This window comes from Leucopleurus acutus, assembly GCF_964270905.1.
Source record: "Leucopleurus acutus genome assembly, chromosome: 17".
NCBI classification, from domain to species: Eukaryota; Metazoa; Chordata; class Mammalia; order Artiodactyla; family Delphinidae; genus Leucopleurus; species Leucopleurus acutus.
The window spans coordinates 38,804,828-38,826,821 of record NC_139159.1 but is presented as its reverse complement, the minus strand read 5'-3'; the positions used below and the strand labels follow the sequence as shown (position 1 = coordinate 38,826,821).

Here is a 21,994-nt window from a genome sequence, read left to right as displayed (position 1 = left end):
TTTAAAAGATATCTTTCTACAGAAATACTAATAGTGTTCCTGAACAAGAAAGAGTCAGTTGGTGAAATAATTGACAAATGCAAGGTGGTTCCCACTGCTACTTTGATTGGCTATTATTAGCCTAAAAGTGGAAGGGTTTTAATTCTTCTAGATTAACTTACTGGGTATAAGTCTAGTACCTAGGAGAGACAGAGCTATTTAAGGGATTGCTTTGTGAAGTATTGTCACATAGAAAACTGGTTTCACAGCCTATTTAGAACAAAACTTTTAAGACTTGGCTTACCCAGTGCCTTCTTCAAATCATGTCAGTTATCTCCATGTAAACTTAATAGTTTTAATGCCAAAATGACTACCATGGGAAAGCATCCTCGATTTGGGTATGCACAGTAAATCAGATTCCTTCTCTGTGCAATTTAATGGGAATTGTTGAGCAGATTAGCGACAGTCTCAACAAGCAGATCAGCATGAAAATACTGTGCTGCCAAGCTTTGTTTCCCTGAACTAGTGCTTTGTTAGGTACCTTTTGTTTCTTCTGAAGTCTGATGAATAGAATACCATGCAGAAATGATGAGAGGAAATCTAACACACTCATCCTTGTAAGAAACTAGGTGGAAACCACTATAGAATCCTAGAATTTTATAGATAGAAGAGTCTCCAGAGTTAGGAATGATACTTGAGTACACTATGTATTAAACATTCAAATTTAGGTTACAAGTATGTGAGAGTTTGCAAAAATGTTTATGCCAATACACATGATGAACTTATGCTTTAAATCACGAACTTTGTAAAAATCAAATTGTCATATAAAACAATGTTGAATGAGAATTACACATCTTTGATGATGAGTTGTGGCAATAATATGTTAAATTATCATAGATTCAGAATTTGTTGCTGCTTCCCCTCTGCTCCATGGTACGTTCATCAAATTTTATTCGTTAATTTTATGCAATATTTTAATGTTCATTTACCCGTCTTCCTCTGGCCACTTGCCCCCAATGTCAAGAACCATATCCTTTTCAAATTTACTCTTCTACAACCCCTGAAAAGGACTTAATATAAGGTAAACTCCTAATAAATGTTTAAATTATCACATAAAATGTTTTATAAATTCTCATTCAACTCCAATTTAAAATAAGTGTGAATTGTTTTATAATGGTTAGCTGTTAATGTTAATTTATTAAATTAACATATACATGAATTTTCTTGTATAGAACAGTAGTTAAGAATGCAAGATTTGGAGTAGATCTATCTGGGTTCAAATCCCAGCTCTGCCACTTACAAGCTCTGTGACTTGGACAAGTTAGTTTAACCCTCTTTTCCTCAACTTTCTCATGTGGAATCCTAGCATAATAATTACATCTCCTTCATAGAGGTACCTAAAAGATTAAATGAGTTCATTTATATAAAATGTATGACATGCATATAACTAGATATATGCTTCCACCAACACCACCACCATCATCATCATCACAGAAACATCTTTATTACTACCATCGACATCTTATCAGTACCAAGCATAATAACTAGTATATAAAAGGTTCTCAAATGTCAAATTGATTTGAGTTCCTAAGAATACATAATTGTTTCTTTAAACCGAAATGTGCACAGACATCGTATTATTCATTTACATACATGTACATCTCTATAGACAGGAATGTCATTGTCAAGGACTGATTTTTCATACAGTTGTTTTCATTTTATTTAAAGGAAGTGAACAAAAATTTTAAAATTTCAAATTGACTGGTTAGATTAGCAAAAAGTACAATCAGAGACACCACTAGGGGGAGCATTTGTTCAAAGATTGACAACAATAAAGCTGCCATTAATACAGGATTTTTTTGTCTGCTCCTGAATCATTCAGCTTCTTAAGGATCTTTCCTAAGAAAGAGAAGAGATAGAATTCCTTGGTACTAGTTTTAAGAAATTGAAGACGTAAAAATATTCTCAGGATTTTAGAGAGAATCTCATTCTTCCCACTCTCCAAGGAGAGTAAAGGCCCATCAGTTCTTTTGTCCCTGCTGAAAATAAAGTTACCTGTGTCTTTGCTCCCGTGCTATATAGGACAGCGGTCCTTCCCATGGCAGCAGCACTTGGTATGCAGAAGAAAAATGAAGGAATCACATTGCTGAGGCCATGGGCCAAAAGTTCCTACAGGAATGATAATAGGAGAATATATCATTTCCTAATCACAATCAACTTTTAGAGACCGCAGGTAAAACTTGTCATGGAATGAAACTTATTCTGTATTCTATTTATGTTCTCTCCACTGGTCGTAATTTAACCATTATTTTAAGAATAGCTCACATTTATTGAGTGCTTACAATGAGCCAGAAACTGTTCTAAGCACTTCATTGTTTAATCCTTATAACAATAACAACCTTATAGGGAAGTACACGGTATTTATTGTATCGGTTGCCAATTTCTCCTCTTTCAGGACATTAGAATCAAGGTTTTGTTCTCACCACTCCACCAATGACTTCCACAGTGCTAAATCCAATGGTTAATTCCTACCCTACCTGGCCTAAAATTAGCATTTGACACAGTCGCTCACTTCCTCCTCCTTAAAGGCTCCCTCTAGGACCTCTCACCCTCCTGGTTTTCTCCTACCTCCCTGGCCACCACTTCTCAGTCTCCTTTGTGGTTCCTTCTCATCTAACCAATCACAGATATTGGACCACTTCCCTCCTAATCTTAGCTACCCAAATACACGTTGACAGCCCCCAAATTTATATCTCCAGGCTAGACCACTCTTCTGAATTTCAGACTGACATAGCCACTCAGCATTTTCATTTGGATGGTTAACAGGTATCTCAAACTTACCTAATCAGGCTATGCTCTATATATTCCCACCCTGGTTCTCCCACATCCTTCCCTGTCTCAAGCTCCAGTTGCTTGGGCCAAAAGCTTTAGAGATAGTCTTGACTACCCCTTTTCCCAGATGGTGTCCACATCCAATGCAGAATTTGTCCCTTTCTCATCTCCTTCACTGCTACATCCTGGTCCAAGTCATCAAGTGTCATTTGGATTATTGCAAAAGCCTCCTAATGTTTTCCTGCTTCTGCTGTTGCCAGTAAATAATACAGACAAAAATCCCTGCCCTCACAGACTGGAGTTCTAATGAGGGAATGCTGACAATAAACAAGATGAATATGGAAAGTAAAGCAGAGAAGGGAGTGGAAAATTTTGGAATTTAGGATTTTAGCTTACCAAGGAAGGACTCCCTGAGAAGGGAACATTTGAATAAAGGAGGCATGCAGCTACCTGAGGGTACAAAATTCCTGGAAACGGGGACAGCAAGTACAAATGTCCTGAGCTAGAAACATGACTAGTGAACTCAAAGAAAAACAAGGCAGTAAGTGTGGCTAGAACTATAAAAGAAATATGAGATCATAGAGGAAAAGGGATGGTGACAAGGTCAAGTATGGCCTTGTAAGCCTTGGTAATAGGCTTTTAATCTGAGTACTATGGGAAGCCACTGGGAGGTTTTGAGATGAGGAAAGACATGGTCTGCATTATGTACCATTGTATCCCTTGTTCCTAGGCCAGTACCTGGTAAATAGTAGGGTTCAATACACATCTGTTGAATGAATAAATCTGCTTTTTTACAGATGACAAAACTGGGGCACAGAAACAATTTCAGAGTGAGATTTAGATATAGGTACTTTGGCATTCTAACCACTATTCCATAGCTATCTCTGCAGGCCTGTGCAGAAATGTAGGGCCACAGGGCTTGAGACAAGACACTAGCAGAGGTAGATTCAGAAACATGCTCAATAAAATCTTCATCCTTTGGTATTCTAAGAATAGACCCTTGCAACCTTTAGTTTTTTACTAAGAACAGTAATATTAGTGTTCTTTGTATTTTGAAATCCAAAATTTTTAAGTCAGCATGCAATGATAAATATATTTAGATTCTCTCCTAAAACCAAATCATCAAGATGCCCCTCTCTAAAAAACAGAGTGTACCATAACCAATCCACAAAAGTCAGATTTTCACCTTTCTATGAATTACTTAGATATTTTCTTTTGTTTTCTTCTACCCATTTGTGTTATACACTTAGGAAAGTTGTATTTTTCATAAGTTCAACATTTTCAGGATCTGGGAGTACACCGTACAGTGATACAATAGCTATGGAGAGGTGTGGAGAGGGGTTGGGGTGTACTCCACCTGGTTGTCATCAACTGAATATTTGAATTTTTTGGCAGATCCTTGAGCAAGAGCCAGTGAGGCCACATAGCCTACAAGTGCCACTCCAAAAGCTTCAGTGATTACTGCAGAGAGGATGTTCATTGGGGGAGCTCTAGGTGGAGGAATTCTGTTGAAAGAAAGACCATATTGAACTCATCAATTTTCAAGTTATTTCTGTAACAACTTGCAGTGAATTCAACTATGGCAATGACTCTGAAGTTTACATAGAATACATGAAATATCCCTGAGAAAAACAAGCAATCTTACCCTTAGAAGCCTTTTGTTTTCAACATTATTTAGCAGAAAAGCAAAATCACAAAGAACACCACAAGGACAGCTCCATGCGTCTAACTGGCATTCACTCCCAGAGAATTCAGGTTATAGCACAGAAAATTTGACTCAACAAAAATTTCCTGTATCAGAACAAAAGCAAATCTGGAGCATTCTTTCATTGAATCTTCCTAAACCTTTATTTGGCTGGCATTAGAAACTGCATTTCCTGCCTTGAATACTGCAGTGCTGTATGCAAACATTAGTTTACTGTGAGCTATGATTCTTGAGCTAATCCTTAAATTTTCCATTGAGTTTATAATCTTAATTATATTTTTTAACATGATTCTTTCACAGTACACTTAACTATTGTTAAAAAAGAGACAACAGGCCCACAATGGAGTCACTTGTGCTAAGCCCCATTTAAGCAAACTAAGAATTTAAGCAAACTACCTAATTTAACTGCAGTTTCAGCCTTTCCCAGGAATGTAACCTTAGCCAGTCAATCTAGAATTACCTGGTCAGCACTAGCGAGGTAATTTGCCCTCTGTCCCACATAGGAAAGTGACCTTGCCTGAAACAATCCACTCTTTGCTAGAAACTTCCTTTTCCTGCCCTTCCCCTTCTGACTATAAAAGCCTTTCATTTTGTACAGCTCTTCAGGGCTCCTTTCGATTTGCTAGATGGGTTGCTGCTCAATTAAGGAATTGTTGAACAAAGTCAATAAGACCTCTAAATGTACTCAGTTGAATTTTGTTTTTTGACTCTATGTATCACATGTCAAGAAAAATATCTATAAAGTGTCCAGTTACACTCTGTTGCAAAAGACAGGACCACAGTTAGCTGTTTCTCAGTTTTAAATAACTGTTTAAAATATTTCTTCCAACTAATACACAGTCATTGTCTTTTGGAAAACCACTTGAGCCCAGTGTTATTGTTTATTTATCCCTGATGATGCTTTGTGACACTTACTTCCCCTCTTTAAAAAAAAACCCTCTGGGGCAAAAGTAGAAGAAAAAGGTAAATTAATTCATGCTGATTTAATACTGAGCATGTGAATTGAATGCTCAGCACTTTCATATTAGCAGTTTTATTTAATTCTCCCCACAATCTCCAGACCAAGTACCACTAATGCAATGTATAGAGGAGAAAACATTTTGAGAAATGTATCTAAATCACAAAATGAATTCAACCTCAGCTCCATTTCTTATTAATGCCATGTTTTTCCTATGATTCTTTAAGAAGCTGGGTCTGGAAAGGTTACTCAAAATAAAGAAGAATTAGACTGGATGGAGGAGAGGCATATTTTTTTTTTACCCACTCCCTCAAATTTATCCTCAAGTCAAATTGATTTGTACCATTACAAGCCCTAAGATATATGATACATAAAAGTGCTACCATTTCAAACTATAAGAACTTTTGTTTCATAAAAAATTGAGCTTGCCTAATTATTAATAATGATAAACTAAGCTAGAGAAAAAAACAATAAACTAAATTTGAAGGTGAAAAGTAGAGAACCCTTTAGAAAACACAAGTTGATTCCAATAATCACTATTAGCCTATATCTTTAACATAAAGGCTAAAGACAGGATTTTTTTAAATTATCTTTTTAATCTATGAGAATTTTTCTACTGTCCCTCCATTTTAATGTAGTTAGAAGCCAAACTTTGGTACTGGAAAATAAAAATATAGAGGACTCAGCGACTCTAACTTTGTCCCAAATTTATAAATATTTGTGTATAGTACAGCCCATTAAAAGAGACATCCCCTTTCTCCCCTAAGATGACTTTATTTTCTTTCAGGCTGTATTTGGAACAACATTTTGTCTTTTTAGGGTGAACACTTCTTCTTCTTGTTAATCTTCCTCTTAGTGTCCTGAGGAAGGCTTTAAGACAGGTGGGAAACATGCCCTCGTCTCCACTTCCACCCTCTCTTTCACGATTGTACACCACTCATGCCTATAGGTTTGCTATTTCAGATGATGCTTGTGTATTTTTACTATGTTTTAAGTGAAATAAAAATAGTCATAGGAATATGTGAGTGGAATAGGGAAGACTATATCCTAGAGCATGACTCTAATTTGGAAATTCAAAGTCTTGTTTTCTTTTTCAAATAATATTCATGTAATTTCCAAATCTTTTACCTGAAGCGATGCTGTATAAAAGTTATCAACTTCCTAAGTAATTGATAAGCAGTCTAAGAAGTTATTTTTTCTTTATTGTGAACTGTTTGTTTCTATCATTGTAAAATAGAAATTAATTGGAATTTTGTCCCATAGAGAGCCTTTGAAAGAAATGAAATTCATACCCACCTACCTCCAGTTGCTTCCTCCATCAAAAAACAAATGAAAGAAAGAAAGAAAAAAAAGAAGAAAGAAAGAAGGAAAGAAAGAAGGAAAGAAAGAAAGAAAGAAAGAAAGAAAGAAAGAAAGAAAGAAAGAAAGAAAGAAAGAAAGAAAGAAAGAAAGAAAGAAAGAAAGAAGGAAGGAAAGAAAGAAAAAGAAAGAAAGAAAAAAAAAAGATTACATTACCCTTTTGGAATATGACCAACTACTTCTAATCCATATGTGTTTTCCATATTGGTACAATAACAAGTAAATGATGCAGCAATAATCTGTGTGGTTCCATTTGAAAAAAGAAAAAGAAAATTATTCCTGGCTTCTCAAACATCTTAAAACTATTTTTAAAAGTAAACATTGTTCATGTGCCCCATGATTTTCTCGAGTAATATAGCAGTGGCACAGATTTTTAAACACTAAGAAGAATTTTAAAAATCAAAAAATCCCTCTGGGATTTGACAGCACTTAATTTGCAGTCTCAAAAATTAAATGGCATTATAATAATACAACTTTTCTTATATCCTTCCCAATTGTGTCTGATTCTGAAGAGGAGCAGAACACAGACTATAGGAGTGTGTGTGTGCATGCGTGCATGCTTGTGTATGTACAGATACCACAATCCAACCTAAATACTTGTCTCTTATAATATGAAGGGATGCTTTATAACACAGAACGTTTTCCCTCCATTACAGCAACCACCTAAGAGTTTAAGATGTTGCATCAATATTCCTAATGTAGGTTAGTAATCAATTATGATTTACAGTCTCCTTGAATAATTTTGAATTTTGAGTTTTGCTATTTCTTGAAGTAAAATATCCTAGTTAATAATGTGTCAAACTTGATACTTTTGAAATTACCTCCCTGGAGTCTCAGGTGCCTGACCCTCTGTTATATGATATAATGACATATAATAAGTGAAACCAAGTGTTTGCAAATATCCATGGTCACTTTTAAAATGTATATTCAGAATTCTGTTCAGCATTTGTTTTTACCAGCCATGCCACTTAATGTTTTCCATCCATTTTCACATTCTTTTTTCATTCTTCTGATAATTTAATAGGTGCTGTAAATTTCACATGGTTATCATATCAGTTTGGTATAACTATTTATATACTACACTTTTTTGCTTAAAAGAGACACACTAATTACCTATTTAAAGTACGAATTTACCATATACATGGTCAGAAAAAAGATATAACAAAATCACACTAGCAAAATAAGGAACATCTAACAATGCCTAATAATATTATTTTGTAGGGATTTTTCCTGTGTGTTTCTGTTCTCTGTGATGATACTTAACTGAATTTATAGAAGTTTTTAAAACATCGAATAGACTTAAAAAGCAAAAGAACCTTGAGGATATTTTTTAAAGGTAGCAAAACTCTACAGGTTATACTTTAAACTTTATAAATATTGTGCTATAATTGTATTTTCTACAGAATACAGTAGTAGTTAAAAGTTCAGGCTATTAGGTTGGAATCAGAAGTATTAATGTATTCAAAAATTTCTAAGCCAATTAATAAATTTTAATTGCTAATAATTTTCATGAAATATTTATATCAAGTCAGAAAATATTGTGAGCTGTAAAAGAAAATACACCATAGCCACAAGATGCTGGATCCTTATTGAAAATGGAAGAATACATGGTGTTTAATACACAAAAATTAAGTAATCTAAGTCACTAACTTGGTCTTTCAGACAGTGCTTTAGAGGGTTCTAATCTGGTCATCCTCCTACTGTAGCTCTCCCCATAAAATGGGAGTTTTGTAGGGGTAAAGGGAGGTACCCAACTCAAACCTGGACTCCTCTTTCTAGACCACACCCTGAATCGTCAGGAATCTATAATTTCCTGCCTAAATGGCTCCAAGTCTACTTCCAGAATACCTTCCCCAGGTCTATCCTTCCAGTGTAGCCCAAGGAAAGGCCAAGGGACAGTTGTGGGGCAAGGGTATCCACATTTATACTTATGAATCCCACTGTATACGGGATAGAGCTGAAGTAGGAAGAGAAGAGGCAGGCCAAGGGACTGGCTTTCCCCTTGCTGCCACATTCTAGCAGAACCCAAAGGATTAGGAGAATTCTCTATTTTAACCTGACTTTCAAGGTAATCACTAAGGTATTTTAGTCAAGATAGGAAAATAGAACCTATTTTATTTAACATTTTCATCTATAACTCAAGTATTTGGGCCTGCATTATTATTTTTGCCTTAGGTCTTATACATATTAGGGGCAACACTATATAAGGAGTACCTTTTATTTTTTGTAAGGATAATTCTTACAATTTTTGTATTGAATGAACAACTGTCTTATTCAGTGTTTTATTCAGTATTGAATAAAAAGAGTTAAGAGTCTTCTTCCCCAAGGTTATTTTCAATTTCTGGTTTCATGAAGCATATAATCAAGCTTCCCAGGATATAATAAGCATTCCTTAATACCTATAGGACTTTGGAATAAAATATGTTTCACAGTTGTCTCCATGAAAACTACTAATAACCATAGTACCCTCCATTTGTCTGGCTTATTTGAAATACACACACATATACAAGCACACACACATTATATAGATTACATATGTTATATGTATCTCTACAAATTATACAAGGCCTAATTATGGAGAGAAGCCATCCATCTTAGTTATGCAGAAAAAAAGTCATATCCCTCAGAGACAGTTGCCAATGTGCTAGCCTTATACTATACCATTTCAACAGTATGAAGGGATATTTCAATAGGTGAAATTATTTAGACACCACTTGTCAAATACATGTATATAACCCAAAGACCATTAAAAAACTAAAGCCAATTAATAATAAGTAAGTTAGTAGACTGTGGTTGGCTTAACATTTCAATGTAATGCTTTGTTTAGTTAAGAGTTCCCATTAGAGGCACTTAAAATTTCAAAATGTAGTTTTTAATGCCATAAGTCTTAGGAGCAAAGTACGATTTGTTGCTTTGCCAAGTACAACAACAACAAAAAAAATCTTAGAGAATCAGCCCTGGCTAGTGAAAATCATGAGTATCCTTTAATAAAACAAAATTGGGTCAATAAAAACAGTGTCAATAAATTTATCAATCATTAATGGACATTCGTCAGTTGATAATATTTCTATGCATCATACCATACAAATAACATATCAATAGTATGTAGTATCACTTCTTGTTGCTTTAGGAGAATCATGCCAGAGATATTTTGGGTCTCATCCTTAGAAATGTCTCCTTATTTAAAATCTTAAGCTACATGTTTTATTTACCTAAAAAATTTACAGGCATCTGTGAAAATTGAAAACGCGTGTACCTCCTTTTTAAAATTATTGACTCAACATATTTCCTGTCTTTACATTAATGTATAGCCACGCAAATTAGCCCTGCTTTAATGAGAGACAGGATTAGCTGTGGCTTACTTTAGACAATAATGTGAGCCTCTGCAGGTTACCCACAGCAACTGCAAACATTGCAGGGCAGAATGCTAAATGTTGATTCATACTTACCAAGACTAAGTCAATAGGAAGAACAATTTTAATTTTCCTTTTAAATTGTTCATTCAGCTCTTTAACCAGAACAAGCACCACAATGCTCAGCAAGGATAAGAGCAGTGCTTCCAGTCGCACAGACTTGATGTTTTCAAAGACATATGCATAGATCTACAGTAATGAGGAAAAATACAAACAAAATTCAGGATCACCCACAATATATCAAAACTAAAATCTGGCCCCCAAATGAACTCAGTGATGTTTTGCAAAAGTAGCTGAAGGGGTGGGAAGTGAAAGGTGGGGCATAGAAGGGTAGTCAGTGCTGATATAGAGCAAGCTATAATTCATTTGCATGTAGAAAATTGCTTTGCCCTTGATTCTTCCACCAAACTCAGTGTTTGTTCCTTCCTACATAAGGACACTACTACACTTCCAGCTCCTCCCCAGACACTTATAGGCAGAGATGCTAAAACTCATTAGCTACATGCAGATTCATGATTAAGAGCAAGTGAGGGGACTATAGGCTCCCTTGAACCCCACCACTCTTCTTCAAACCTCAGAATCAAAATACACACATACTTTAAATATCAATGGATATATCTGGAAGCTAATAGCTCTGTGTAAGAAGATATTTGTGTTAATCTGTATCTTCCAAATTTTCTCTTACAAAGATGTATGACTTGTATAATTTTAAGGTTTCACATAGGCCTTAAATGCTTACCTTCAAAATGTCTCAACTCCTCCTTTTCTTCGAATATGTTAAATCTGATTTTTATAAACTCATTTCTATTCATCCACAGCTGATTTATTAAGTCTAGTTTCAAGTGATAAAAACTAGTTTTTACTTTAGCATACAGACAATTCTTATAGTAGCCCAACTTGTTGGTGTTCTTTGCCCTCTCTTTGTAGTATCTCAAAGATAATTTGACCACAACTAAAAATATTGGATTAAAATACTATGTAGACAACATATCAAAAGAATTTATATAGACTATGTTCCTCAGCATCTCCTAAAATTCTGCTCAGTAGGTTTCCTCATTGAACCCATCTGATCCAGGGATCAGGAACACACCTGGTGTAAATGAGGTACATCAGGCTATCTAACATGGATTCTATATATTGAATATTATCATTAACACTGTAACTGTTTCAAACAAACAAAGAAAATATACTCAGTTAACATGGAGCCTTGTTGGGTGAACGGGATCGGGGTAATGTAGAATCCAGAATCTCCTTTGTCCACACAGTTAGAAAAAGTTGGTTGTGTAATCAAATACACTAAGGAATAATTGGGGGTCAGATAGCTTTACTTGTTACCCTTTTCACAGCATTCTAGTATTCCACACTACTTGGAAAGAAAATCAGGTACTACAATATCATGGTTATCTGAGATGCAGACAATATTTTTCCTCTCTGCCTAAGCTGTGGATAATAACTGTTCCCAGAACTCCTACAGCAAGTGAAGAAGCAGGTTCCATTTCTCATAGTTACCCCTTACTCAAAGCCCAGGACAAAAATCCAAAATGCTACTCAAAGAAATATATTCTATAGCGGATGGAGTCAGAGGGATGTCAAGAAAATTTGGTCTAAATACACAGCTTTCTGATGATTTATTATGATCCAAAGATAAAATTGAAACTATCATTCAGATGATTTGCCAAGAATAAAACAAGCATCCAAACGTTTCAAAACATTTAGAGGCTTATTCCTTCTGTTTTATCCATGGTATTAAAAGTATGCCATGACAGTGCCTGTATAAGAAATCAGAGAAATGTGAAAAACTCGCAAGCCATACCAAATTTGCTGTAATGTGTATTTCGAGAACATGTGTTTGCAGTAATAAAAATGGCCACCCCAGAATGAAAGGAATGAGAAACTCTCCCCCAGGGTTTTTATTGTCTGTCTGAATTAAACTACAATTTGTAGAGCAAATTACGTCTCACAAGATGCTCCAGAAGAAGATGGGGATGGGCAGAGGCTTGTTACAACCAGCACGAAGAACAATAGAAAAATAGGCTGATGAGGAGTTATACTAATGACTATCATGTGGACCCACACGGAGAAATCACAGCTAAAGATGGCTTCTAGGAGATGGGTGGCATTTGGAGATAGAAATAGGGACAGGGACAGGCATGTGCAAACACACACACATGCACACATTTACACATGCTCATTTAATATAGGTCTAGGCCTCCTAAACACACATTGACATTTCTCATTTCTAGTATAAATCAAGTCATTTGGGTATGTTATCACACGCTACACTTCAGTAGATAAAAATTCCTATTGAAGATCAGCATTCATTTCCCAGATCTCAGAGAAGCAATCATAGTTTATATGTGTATAGATAAATAAGTAAACTATTTCATTAGAACTGACCAATCTGTTTTATAAAATAGGAGTTTAGCTCAGTTTGAGACTATAATATTAGTAATTCTTTAAACTGGCCATTTAATATAACTTGACATAAAATGAAAAATATCAGTATATATAAACAAATGCATTTTGAGATATTTCAAAGAATGAAAATGCCTATCCAACATATACATATATTATTTTTTATAATTTTCTTTACAGAGGAGACTTTTCTGAAGCACTTCATGTACATTTACACACACAAACACATTCATATATACACACCACTACTTATATAATGTGTTTTTATCTGATTTGGACATTCTTAATACATTTTTTTTTTCACTGATGGATTCTCAACTCCTAGAATAGTGTCTGGCAGACAGCAGGCACTCAATAAACACTGTTGAACGAATAAAAGATTTGGTCTAACATAGTAACAGTAACAATAAATCTGTAAATAGGAGTAGATGTTACCCTGAATAAGCAGAATGATGGAAGAACTCACACTCCTCTTTTCTCACTATCAATACTTAGCTATATCATATTAAGGGGATTTGTAGTTATCATTTATTCATTCACTCAACATATTTTTTTCATGTTCATTCTGTTTGTATTTTTTAAATTTTTATTTTATATTAGAGTATAGTTGATTAACAATGTTGTTAGTTTCAGATGTACAGCAAACTGATTCAGTTATACATATGCATGTATCTATTCTTTTTAAAATTCATTTCCCATTTAGGTTATTACAGAATATTAAGCAGCATTCCCTATGCTATACAGTAGGTCCCTGTTGGTTATCAATTTTAAATATAGCAGTGTGTATAAGTCAATCCCAAACTCCCAATCTATTCCTCTCCCTCTACCTTCCCCACTGATAACCATAAGTTCATTCTCTAATCTGTATGTTTCTGTTTCGTAAATAAGTTCATTTGTATCATTTTTTTAAGATTCCACATATAAGTTGTATCATATGATACTTGTCTTTCTCTGTGAGACTTACTACACTTAGTATGATAATCTCCAGGTATATCCATGTTGAGGCAAATGGCACTATTTCATTTTTTTTAATGGCTGAGTGATATTCCATTGTACATGTGTACCACATCTTCTTTATCTTTTCCTCTATATATGGACTTTTAGGTGGCTTGCATGTCTTGGCTATTGTAAACACTGCAATGAATATTGGGGCACATGTATCTTTGTGAACTATGGTTTTCTCTGGATATATGCCCAGGAGTGGGATTGCTGACTTATATGGTAACTCTATTTTTAGTATTTTGTGTGTTTTTTTAACATCTTTATTGGAGTATAATTGCTTTACAATGGTATGTTAGTTTCTGCATTATAACAAAGTGAATCAGTTATACATATACATATGTTCCCATATCTCTTCCCTCTTCCGTCTCCCTCCCTCCCACCCTCCCTATCCCACCCCTCTAAGTGGTCACAAAGCACCAAGTTGATCTCCCTCTGCCATGCGGCTGCTTCCCACTAGCTATCTATTTTATGTTTGGTAGTGTATATATGTCCATGCCACTCTCTCACGTTGTCACAGCTTACCCCTCCCCTTTCTCATATCCTCAAGTCCATTCTGTAGTAGGTCTGTGTCTTTATTCCTGTCTTACCCCTAGGTTCCTCATGACCTTTTTTTTTTCCCTTAGATTCCATATATATGTGTTAGCATACGGTATTTGTTTTTCTCTTTCTGACTTACTTCACTCTGTATAGTAGACTCTAGGTCCATCCACCTCACTATAAATAGCTCAATTTTGTTTCTTTTTATGGCTGAGTAATATTCCATTGTATATATGTGAAACATCTTCTTTATCCATTCATCTGATGATGGACACTTAGGTTGCTTCCATCTCCTAGCTATTGTAAATAGAGCTGAAATGAACATTTTGGTACATGACTCTTTTTGAATTTTGGTTTTCTCAGGGTATATGCCCGGTAGTGGGATTGCTGGGTCGTATGGTAGTTCTACTTGTAGTTTTTTAAGGAACCTCCATACTGTTCTCCATAGTGGCTGTATCAATTTACATTCCCACCAACAGTGTAGGAGGGTACTCTTTTTCCCACACCCTCTCCAGCATTTTTTGTTTGCAGATTTTTTTATGGTGACCATTCTGACTGGTGAGAGGTAATACCACATTGTAGTTTTGATTTGCATTTATCTAATAATTAGTGATGTTGAGCAACTTTTCATGTGCTTTTTAGCCATCTGTATATGTTCTTTGGAGAAACATCTGCTTAGATCTGCTCATTTTTTGATTGGGCTCTTTGCTTTTTTGATATTGAGCTGCATGAGCTCTTTGTATATTTTGGAGATTAATCCCTTGTCAGTCTCATTCTTTGCAAATATTTTCTCCCATTCTGTAGGTTGTCTTTTCATTTTTTTATGGTTTCCTTTGCTGTGCAAAAGTTTTTGAGTTTAATTAGATCCCATTTGTTTATTTTTGTTTTCATTTCCATTACTCTAGGAGACGGATCCAAAAGATATTGCGGCAATTTATATCAAAGAGTGTTCTGCCTATGTTTTCCTCTAAGAGTTTTGTAATATACGGTCTTACATTTAGGTCTTTAATCCATTTGGGATATTTTTATGTATGCTGTTAAAGAATATTCTAATTGCATTTATTTTACATGCAGCTGTCCAGTTTTCCAAACACCACTTATTGAAGAGACTGTCTTTCCTCCATTGTAGGGTCTTGCCTCATTTGTTGTAGATTAATTGACCATAGGTGCATGGGTATATCTCTGGGATTTCTATCCTGTTCCATTGATCTATATTTCTGTTTTTGTGCCACTACCATATTATTTTGATGATGTAACTTTGTAGTAGAGTCTGAAGTCAGGGAGTTTGACTCCAACAGCTCCAGTTTTCTTTCTCAAGATTGCTTTGGCTATTCATGGTCTTTATGTTTCCATACAAATAGTAAAGTTTTTTGTTCTAGTACTGTGAAAAATGCCCTTGGTAATTTTATAGGAATTGCATTGAATCTGTAGATAGCCTTGAGTAGTATAGTCATTTTGACAATATTGATTCTTCTAATCAAAGAACATAGTATATCTCTCCATCTGTTTGTGTCATCTTCGATTTCCTTCACCAGCATCTCAAAGTTTTGGAATACAGGTCTTTTGCCTCCTTAGGTAGATTTATTTCTAGGTATCTTATTCTTTTTAATATGATGGTAAATCGGATCATTTTTTTAATTTCTCTTTCTGATCTTTCATTGCCAGTGTATAGAAATGCAACAAATTTATGTGTATTAATTTTGTATCCTGCAAATTTACTTTACTCATTGATGAGCTCTAGGAGATTTCTGGTAGCATTTTTAGGATTTTCTACGTATAGTATCATGTCATCTGCAAACAGTGACAGTTTTACTTCTTCTTTTACAAATTAGATTCCTTTTATTTCTTTTTCTTTGCTGATTGCCATGGCTAGGACTTCCAAAACTATGTTGAATAAAAGTGGCAAGAGTGAACATCCTTGTCTTGTTCCTGATCTTAGAGGAAATGCTTTTAGCTTTTCACCATTGAGTATGATGTTAGCTGTGGGTTGGTCATATATGGTCTTTATTATTTTGAGGTATGTTTCCTCTATGCGCACTTTCTGGAAAGCTTTTATCATAAATCGCTGTTGAATTTTGTCAAAAGCTTTTTCTGCATCTACTGAGATGATCATATAGTTTTTATTCTTCACTGTGTTGATGTGGTGTATCACATTGATTGATTTGTGTGTATTGAAGAATACTTGTATCCCTGGGATAAATCACACTCGATCTTGGTGTATGATCCTTTTAATGTATTGTTGGATTCAGGTTGCTAGTTTTTTGTTGAGGATTTTTCTATCTATGTTCATCAGTGCTATTGACATGAAAATTTCTTTTCTTATGGTATCTTTGCCTGATTTTGGTGTCAGGGTTATGTTGGTATCATAGAATGAGTTTGGAAGTGTTCCAAGCACTGCAATTTTTTGGAATAGTTTCAGAATGATAGGTGTTAACTCTTCTCTAAATGTTTGATAGAATTTTCCTGTGAAGCCATCTGGTCCTGGACTTTTGTTTTTTTGGAGTTTTTTAATCACAGTTTCAATATGAGTACTTGTGATTGGTCTGTTCATATTTTCTATTTCTTCCTGGTTCAGTCTTGGAAGTTTGTATCTTTTTAAGAATTTGTCTATTTCTTCTATGTTTTCCACTTTATTGGAATATAGTTGCTTGTAGTAGTCTGTAATGATCCTTTGTATTTCTGTGGTGTCCATTACAACTTCTTTTTCATTTATAATTTTATTGATTTGAGCCCTCTCCCTTTTTACTTGAGAAGTGTGGTTAAGGTTTATCATTTTTGTTTATCTTTTCAAATAACCTGCTTATAGTTTCATTGATCTTTTCTATTGTTTTGTTCATCTCTATTTCATTAATTTCTGCTCTGATCTTTATGATTTCTTTCCTTCTACTAACTCTGGGTTTTGTTTGTTCCTCTTTCTCTGGTTGCTTTAGGTGTAAGGTTAGGTTGTTTATTTCAGATTTTTCTTGTTTCTTGAGGTAAGATTGTATTGCTGTAAACTTCCCTCTTAGAGCTGCTTTTGTGAAGATGATGGTGGAGCAGAACACAGAGTTCATGTCTCCCCACAACCAGGGCACCCACCAGACAATTTTGGGGGACCTCGGTGCCCAAAGAGATGGGAGGAACCCCCGAGTGACCAAATAGGATGTGGGGGGAGTGAGGGGGAAGAAGTGGGCTCCTTCCTAAGCCCCGGCCCCACACAGTGAAAGCCTTTTTTGGCTTTTTTTTCTCCTCTTTTTCACTATTGTGGTTCTGTTTTACCTTCCAATTGTTGTTTCATCTGTATTTTTATTTTTTATCTTTCTAACATATCTGTTATTTTTCTAATCTTATTTTATTTTTTACTCTTTGCTATTTTCTGCTCCTTTTTTTCATTTTTTCTCAACCCTGCATGGCTTGAGGGATCTTGGGATGTGAGCTGAGGGTTGGGCCAGAGCTCCTGCAGTGAGAGCTCTGAGTCTGAACCATTGGACTAATAGAGAACCTCAGACCACAGGGAATATTCATCACAGTGAGGTCTCCTGGAGATCCTCATCTTAGCACTGAGATCCAGCTCTACCCAACAGTCTACAAACTCCAGTGCTGGATGCCTCAGGCCAAACAACCAGTAAGACAGGAACACAATCCAACCAATCAATAAAAAAATGAGATGACAAAAAATATGTCACAGATGAAGGAGCAAGGTAAAAACGTACAAGACCAAATAAATGAAGAGGAAATGGGCAACCTTCCTGAAAAAGAATTCAGAGTAATGATAGTAAACATGATCCAGAACCTCAGAAATAGAATGGAGGTATGGATTAAGAAAATAAAAGAAATGTTTAACAAAGATTTAGAAGAACAAAAGAACAAACAAACAGAGGCAAACAACACAATAAATGAAATGAAAACTACACTAGAAGGAATCAATAACAGAATAACTGAGGGAGAAGATCAAATAAGTGAGCTGGAAGACAGAATGGTGTAAATAACTGCTGAGGAACAGAATAAAGAAAAAAGAATAAAAAGAATTGAAGACAATCTCAGAGACTTCTGGGACAACAGTAAGCTAACCAAAATTCGAATTATAGGGGTCCCAGAAGAAGAAGAGAAAAAGAAACGGTATGAGAAAATTTTTGAAGGGATTATAGTGGAAAACTTCCCTAACATGGGAAAGGAAATAAGACCAGGTACTGCAGTGAGTCCCATACAGGAAAAACCCTAGGAGAAACACACCAAAACACACATTAATCAAACTAACAAAAATTAAATTCAAAGAAAAATATTAAAAGCAACAAGGGAAAAGCAAAAAATAACGTATAAAGGAATCCCCATAAGGTTATAAGCTGATTTTTCAGCAGAATCTCTGCAGGCCAGAAGGGAGTGGCAGGGTATACTTAAAGTGATGAAAGAGAAAAAACTACAGCCAAGATTACTCTGTCCAGCAAGGATCTCATTGTGATTTGATGGAGAAATCAAAAGTTTTACAGATAAGCAAAAAGTAAGAGAATTCAGCATCACCAAACCAGCTTTATAACAAATGCTAAAGGAACTTCTCTAGGCAGGAAACACTAGAGAAGAAAAAAACACCAAAAAAAGAGACCCAAAACAATTAAGAAAATGGTAATAGGAACATGTATATTGATAATAACCTTGAATGTAAATGGATTAAATGCTCCAACAAAAAGACACGGACTGGCTGAATGGATACAAAAACAAGATCCATATTGATGCTGCTTATAAGAGACCAATTTCAGACATAGGAACACATACAGACTCAAAGTGAGGGGATGGAAAAAGATATTCCATGCAAATGGAAATCAAAAGAAAGCTGGAGTAGCAATATTCATATCAGACAAAATAGACACTAACATATTGTTGCAAGAGACAAGGAAGGACACTACATAATGAGCAAGGGGTCAATCCAAGAAGAAGTTATAACAAATATAAATATTTATGCACCAAACATAGGAGCACCTCAGTACATAAGGCAAATTCTAACAACCATAAGAAGGGAAATTGACAATAACACAATAATAGTAGGGGACTTTAACTCCCCACTTACACCAATGGACAGATCATCCACACAGAAACAAATGAGGAAACACAAGCTTTAAATGACACAATAGAACAGATAGATTTAACTAATATCTATAGGACATTCCACCCGAAGGTGGCAGAATACACATTCTTCTCAAGACCACATGGAACATTCTCCAGGGTAGATCACACCTTGGGTCACAAATCAAGCCTCAGAAAATTTAAGAAAATTGAAATTGTATCAAGCATCTTTTCTGACCACATGCTGTGAGACTGGCAATCAATTACCAGAAAAAAACAAATGTAGAAAACACAAATACATGGAGGCTGAAGAGTGCACTACTAAATAACCAAGAGATCACTGAAGAAATCAAAGAAGAATTTAAAAAAATACATGGAAACAAATGACAACAAAAACAAGACAACCCAAAACCTATGCAATGCAACAAAAGCAGTTCTAAGAAGTTTATATCAATTCAATCTCACCTCAAGAAACAAGAAAAATCTCAAACAGTCTAACCTTACACCTAAAGCAACTAGAGAACAAAGAAGAAAACCCAAAATCAGTAGAAGGAAAGAAATCATAAAGATCAGAACAGAAATAAATGAAATAGAAATGAAGAAAACAATATCATAGATAAATAAAATTAAAAGCAGGTTTTATGAGAAGATAAACAAAACTGATAAACCTTTAGCCACATTCATCAAGAAAAACAAACAGACAGGACTCAAATCAATAAAATTAGAAATGGAAAAGGAGAAATTACAACAGACACCACAGAAATAGAAAGGATCATAAGAAACTACTACAAACAACTATATACAAATAAAATGGACAACCTGGAAGAAATGAACAAATTCTTGGAAAGGTACAATTTTCCAAGACTGAAACAGGAATAATTAGAAAATATAAACAGACCTATCACAAGTATTGAAATTGAAACTATTGAAATTAAATAGTTGAAATTATTGAAATTAAAAGTCTTCCAACAAACAAAAGTCCAGGACCACGTGACTTCACAGGTGAATTCTATCAAACATTTAGAGAAGAGGTAACACCTATCCTCCTCAAACTCTTCCAAAAAAATTGCAGAGGGAGGAACACTTAAAAGTTCTTTCTATAAAGCTACCACCACACTGATACCAAAACCAGACAAAGATATCACAAAAAAAGAAAATTAGAGACTAGTAACACTGATGAATATAGATGCAAAAATCCTGAACAAAGTATGAACAAACAAAATCCAACAACACAGTAAAAGGATCATAGACCATGATGGAGTGGGGTTTATCCCAGGAATGCAAGGATTCTTCAATATACACAAATTAATCAATGTGATACATCATATTAACAAAATGAAGAATAAAAACCATATGATCATCTCAATAGATGCAGAAAAAGCTTTTGACAAAATTAAACACCCATTTATGATGAAAACTCTCCAGAAAATGGACATAGAGGGAACCTATCTCAACATAATAAAGGCCCTACATGACAAACCCACAGCAAATATCATTCTCAATGGTGAAAAACTGAAAGTATTTCCTCTAAGATCAGGAACAAGTCAAGGGTATCCACTCTCATCACTATTATTCAATATAGTTTTGGAAGTCCTAGCCATGGCAATTGGAGAAGAAAAAGAAATAAAGGAATACAATTTGGAAAAGAAGAAGTAAAACTGTCACTGTTTGCAGATGACAGGATACTATACATAGATAATCTTAAAGATGCCACAAGAAAACTAATAGAGCTAATCAACGAATTTGGTAAGGTTGCAGGATACAAAATTAATGCACAGAAATCTCTCACATTCCTATACTAATAATGAAAAATCAGAAAGATAAATTAAGGAACAATCATATTTACCTTCACAACAAAAAGAATAAAATACTTAGGAATAAACCTACATAAGGAGACAAAAGACCTGTATGCAGAAAACTATAAAACACTGATGAAAGAAATCAAAATGACACAAACAGGTGGAGAAATATACCACGTTCTTGGTTTGGAAGAATCAATATTGTGAAAACGACTATACTACCCAAAGCAATCTACAGATTCAGTGCAATCCCTATCAAACAACCAATGTCATTCTTCACAGAATTAGAGCAAAAAATTTCACAATTTATATGGAAACACAAAAGACCCCAAATAGCCAAAGCAATCTTGAGAAAAAAAAAAAAAAAAAACAGAGCTAGAGGAATCAGGCTCCCCAACTTCAAACTATACTACAAATCTATAGTAATCAAGACAGTATAGTACTGGCACAAAAACAGAAATATAGATCAATGGAACAGGATAGAAAGCCCAGAGATAAACCCACACACTAATGGTCACCTGATTTATGACAAAGGAGGCAAGAACATACAATGGAGAAAAGACAGTCTCTTCAATAAAAGTGGTCCTGGGAAAACTGGACAGCTACATGTAAAATACTACATGTAGAATACTCCCTAACACCATACACAAAAATAAACTCCAAATGGATTAAAGACCTAAATGTAAGACTGGATACTTAAAAATCTTAGAGGAAAACATAGGAAAAACACTTTGACATAAACCACAGCAAGATCTTTTTTGACCCACGTCCTATAGTAATGAAAATGAAAATAAACAAATGGGACCTAATGAACGTTAAAAGCTTTTGCACAGGTGTTCCCTGGTGGTACAGTGGTTGAGAGTCTGCCTGCCGATGCAGGGGACACGGGTTCGTGCCCTGGTCCAGGAAGATCTCACATGCCACGGAGCAGCTGGACCCGTGAGCCATGGCCGCTAAG

At 35.0% G+C, this 21,994-nt stretch overlaps 1 protein-coding gene across 1 annotated transcript in view; it reads right to left on the bottom strand.

Moving 5' to 3' along the window:
- The window catches only part of SLC26A7 (solute carrier family 26 member 7), a gene marked incomplete at both ends in the record, with an annotated part of 180,380 nt that overhangs the window by 60,375 nt on the left and 98,011 nt on the right, over positions 1–21,994 (bottom strand). Inside the window, 4 exons of the mRNA XM_082858393.1 lie at positions 2,035–2,148; positions 4,169–4,316; positions 6,990–7,072; positions 10,283–10,435. Coding sequence (XP_082714519.1) covers positions 2,035–2,148; positions 4,169–4,316; positions 6,990–7,072; positions 10,283–10,435 — 498 coding nt within the window. The remainder of the gene's footprint in view (positions 1–2,034; positions 2,149–4,168; positions 4,317–6,989; positions 7,073–10,282; positions 10,436–21,994) is intronic.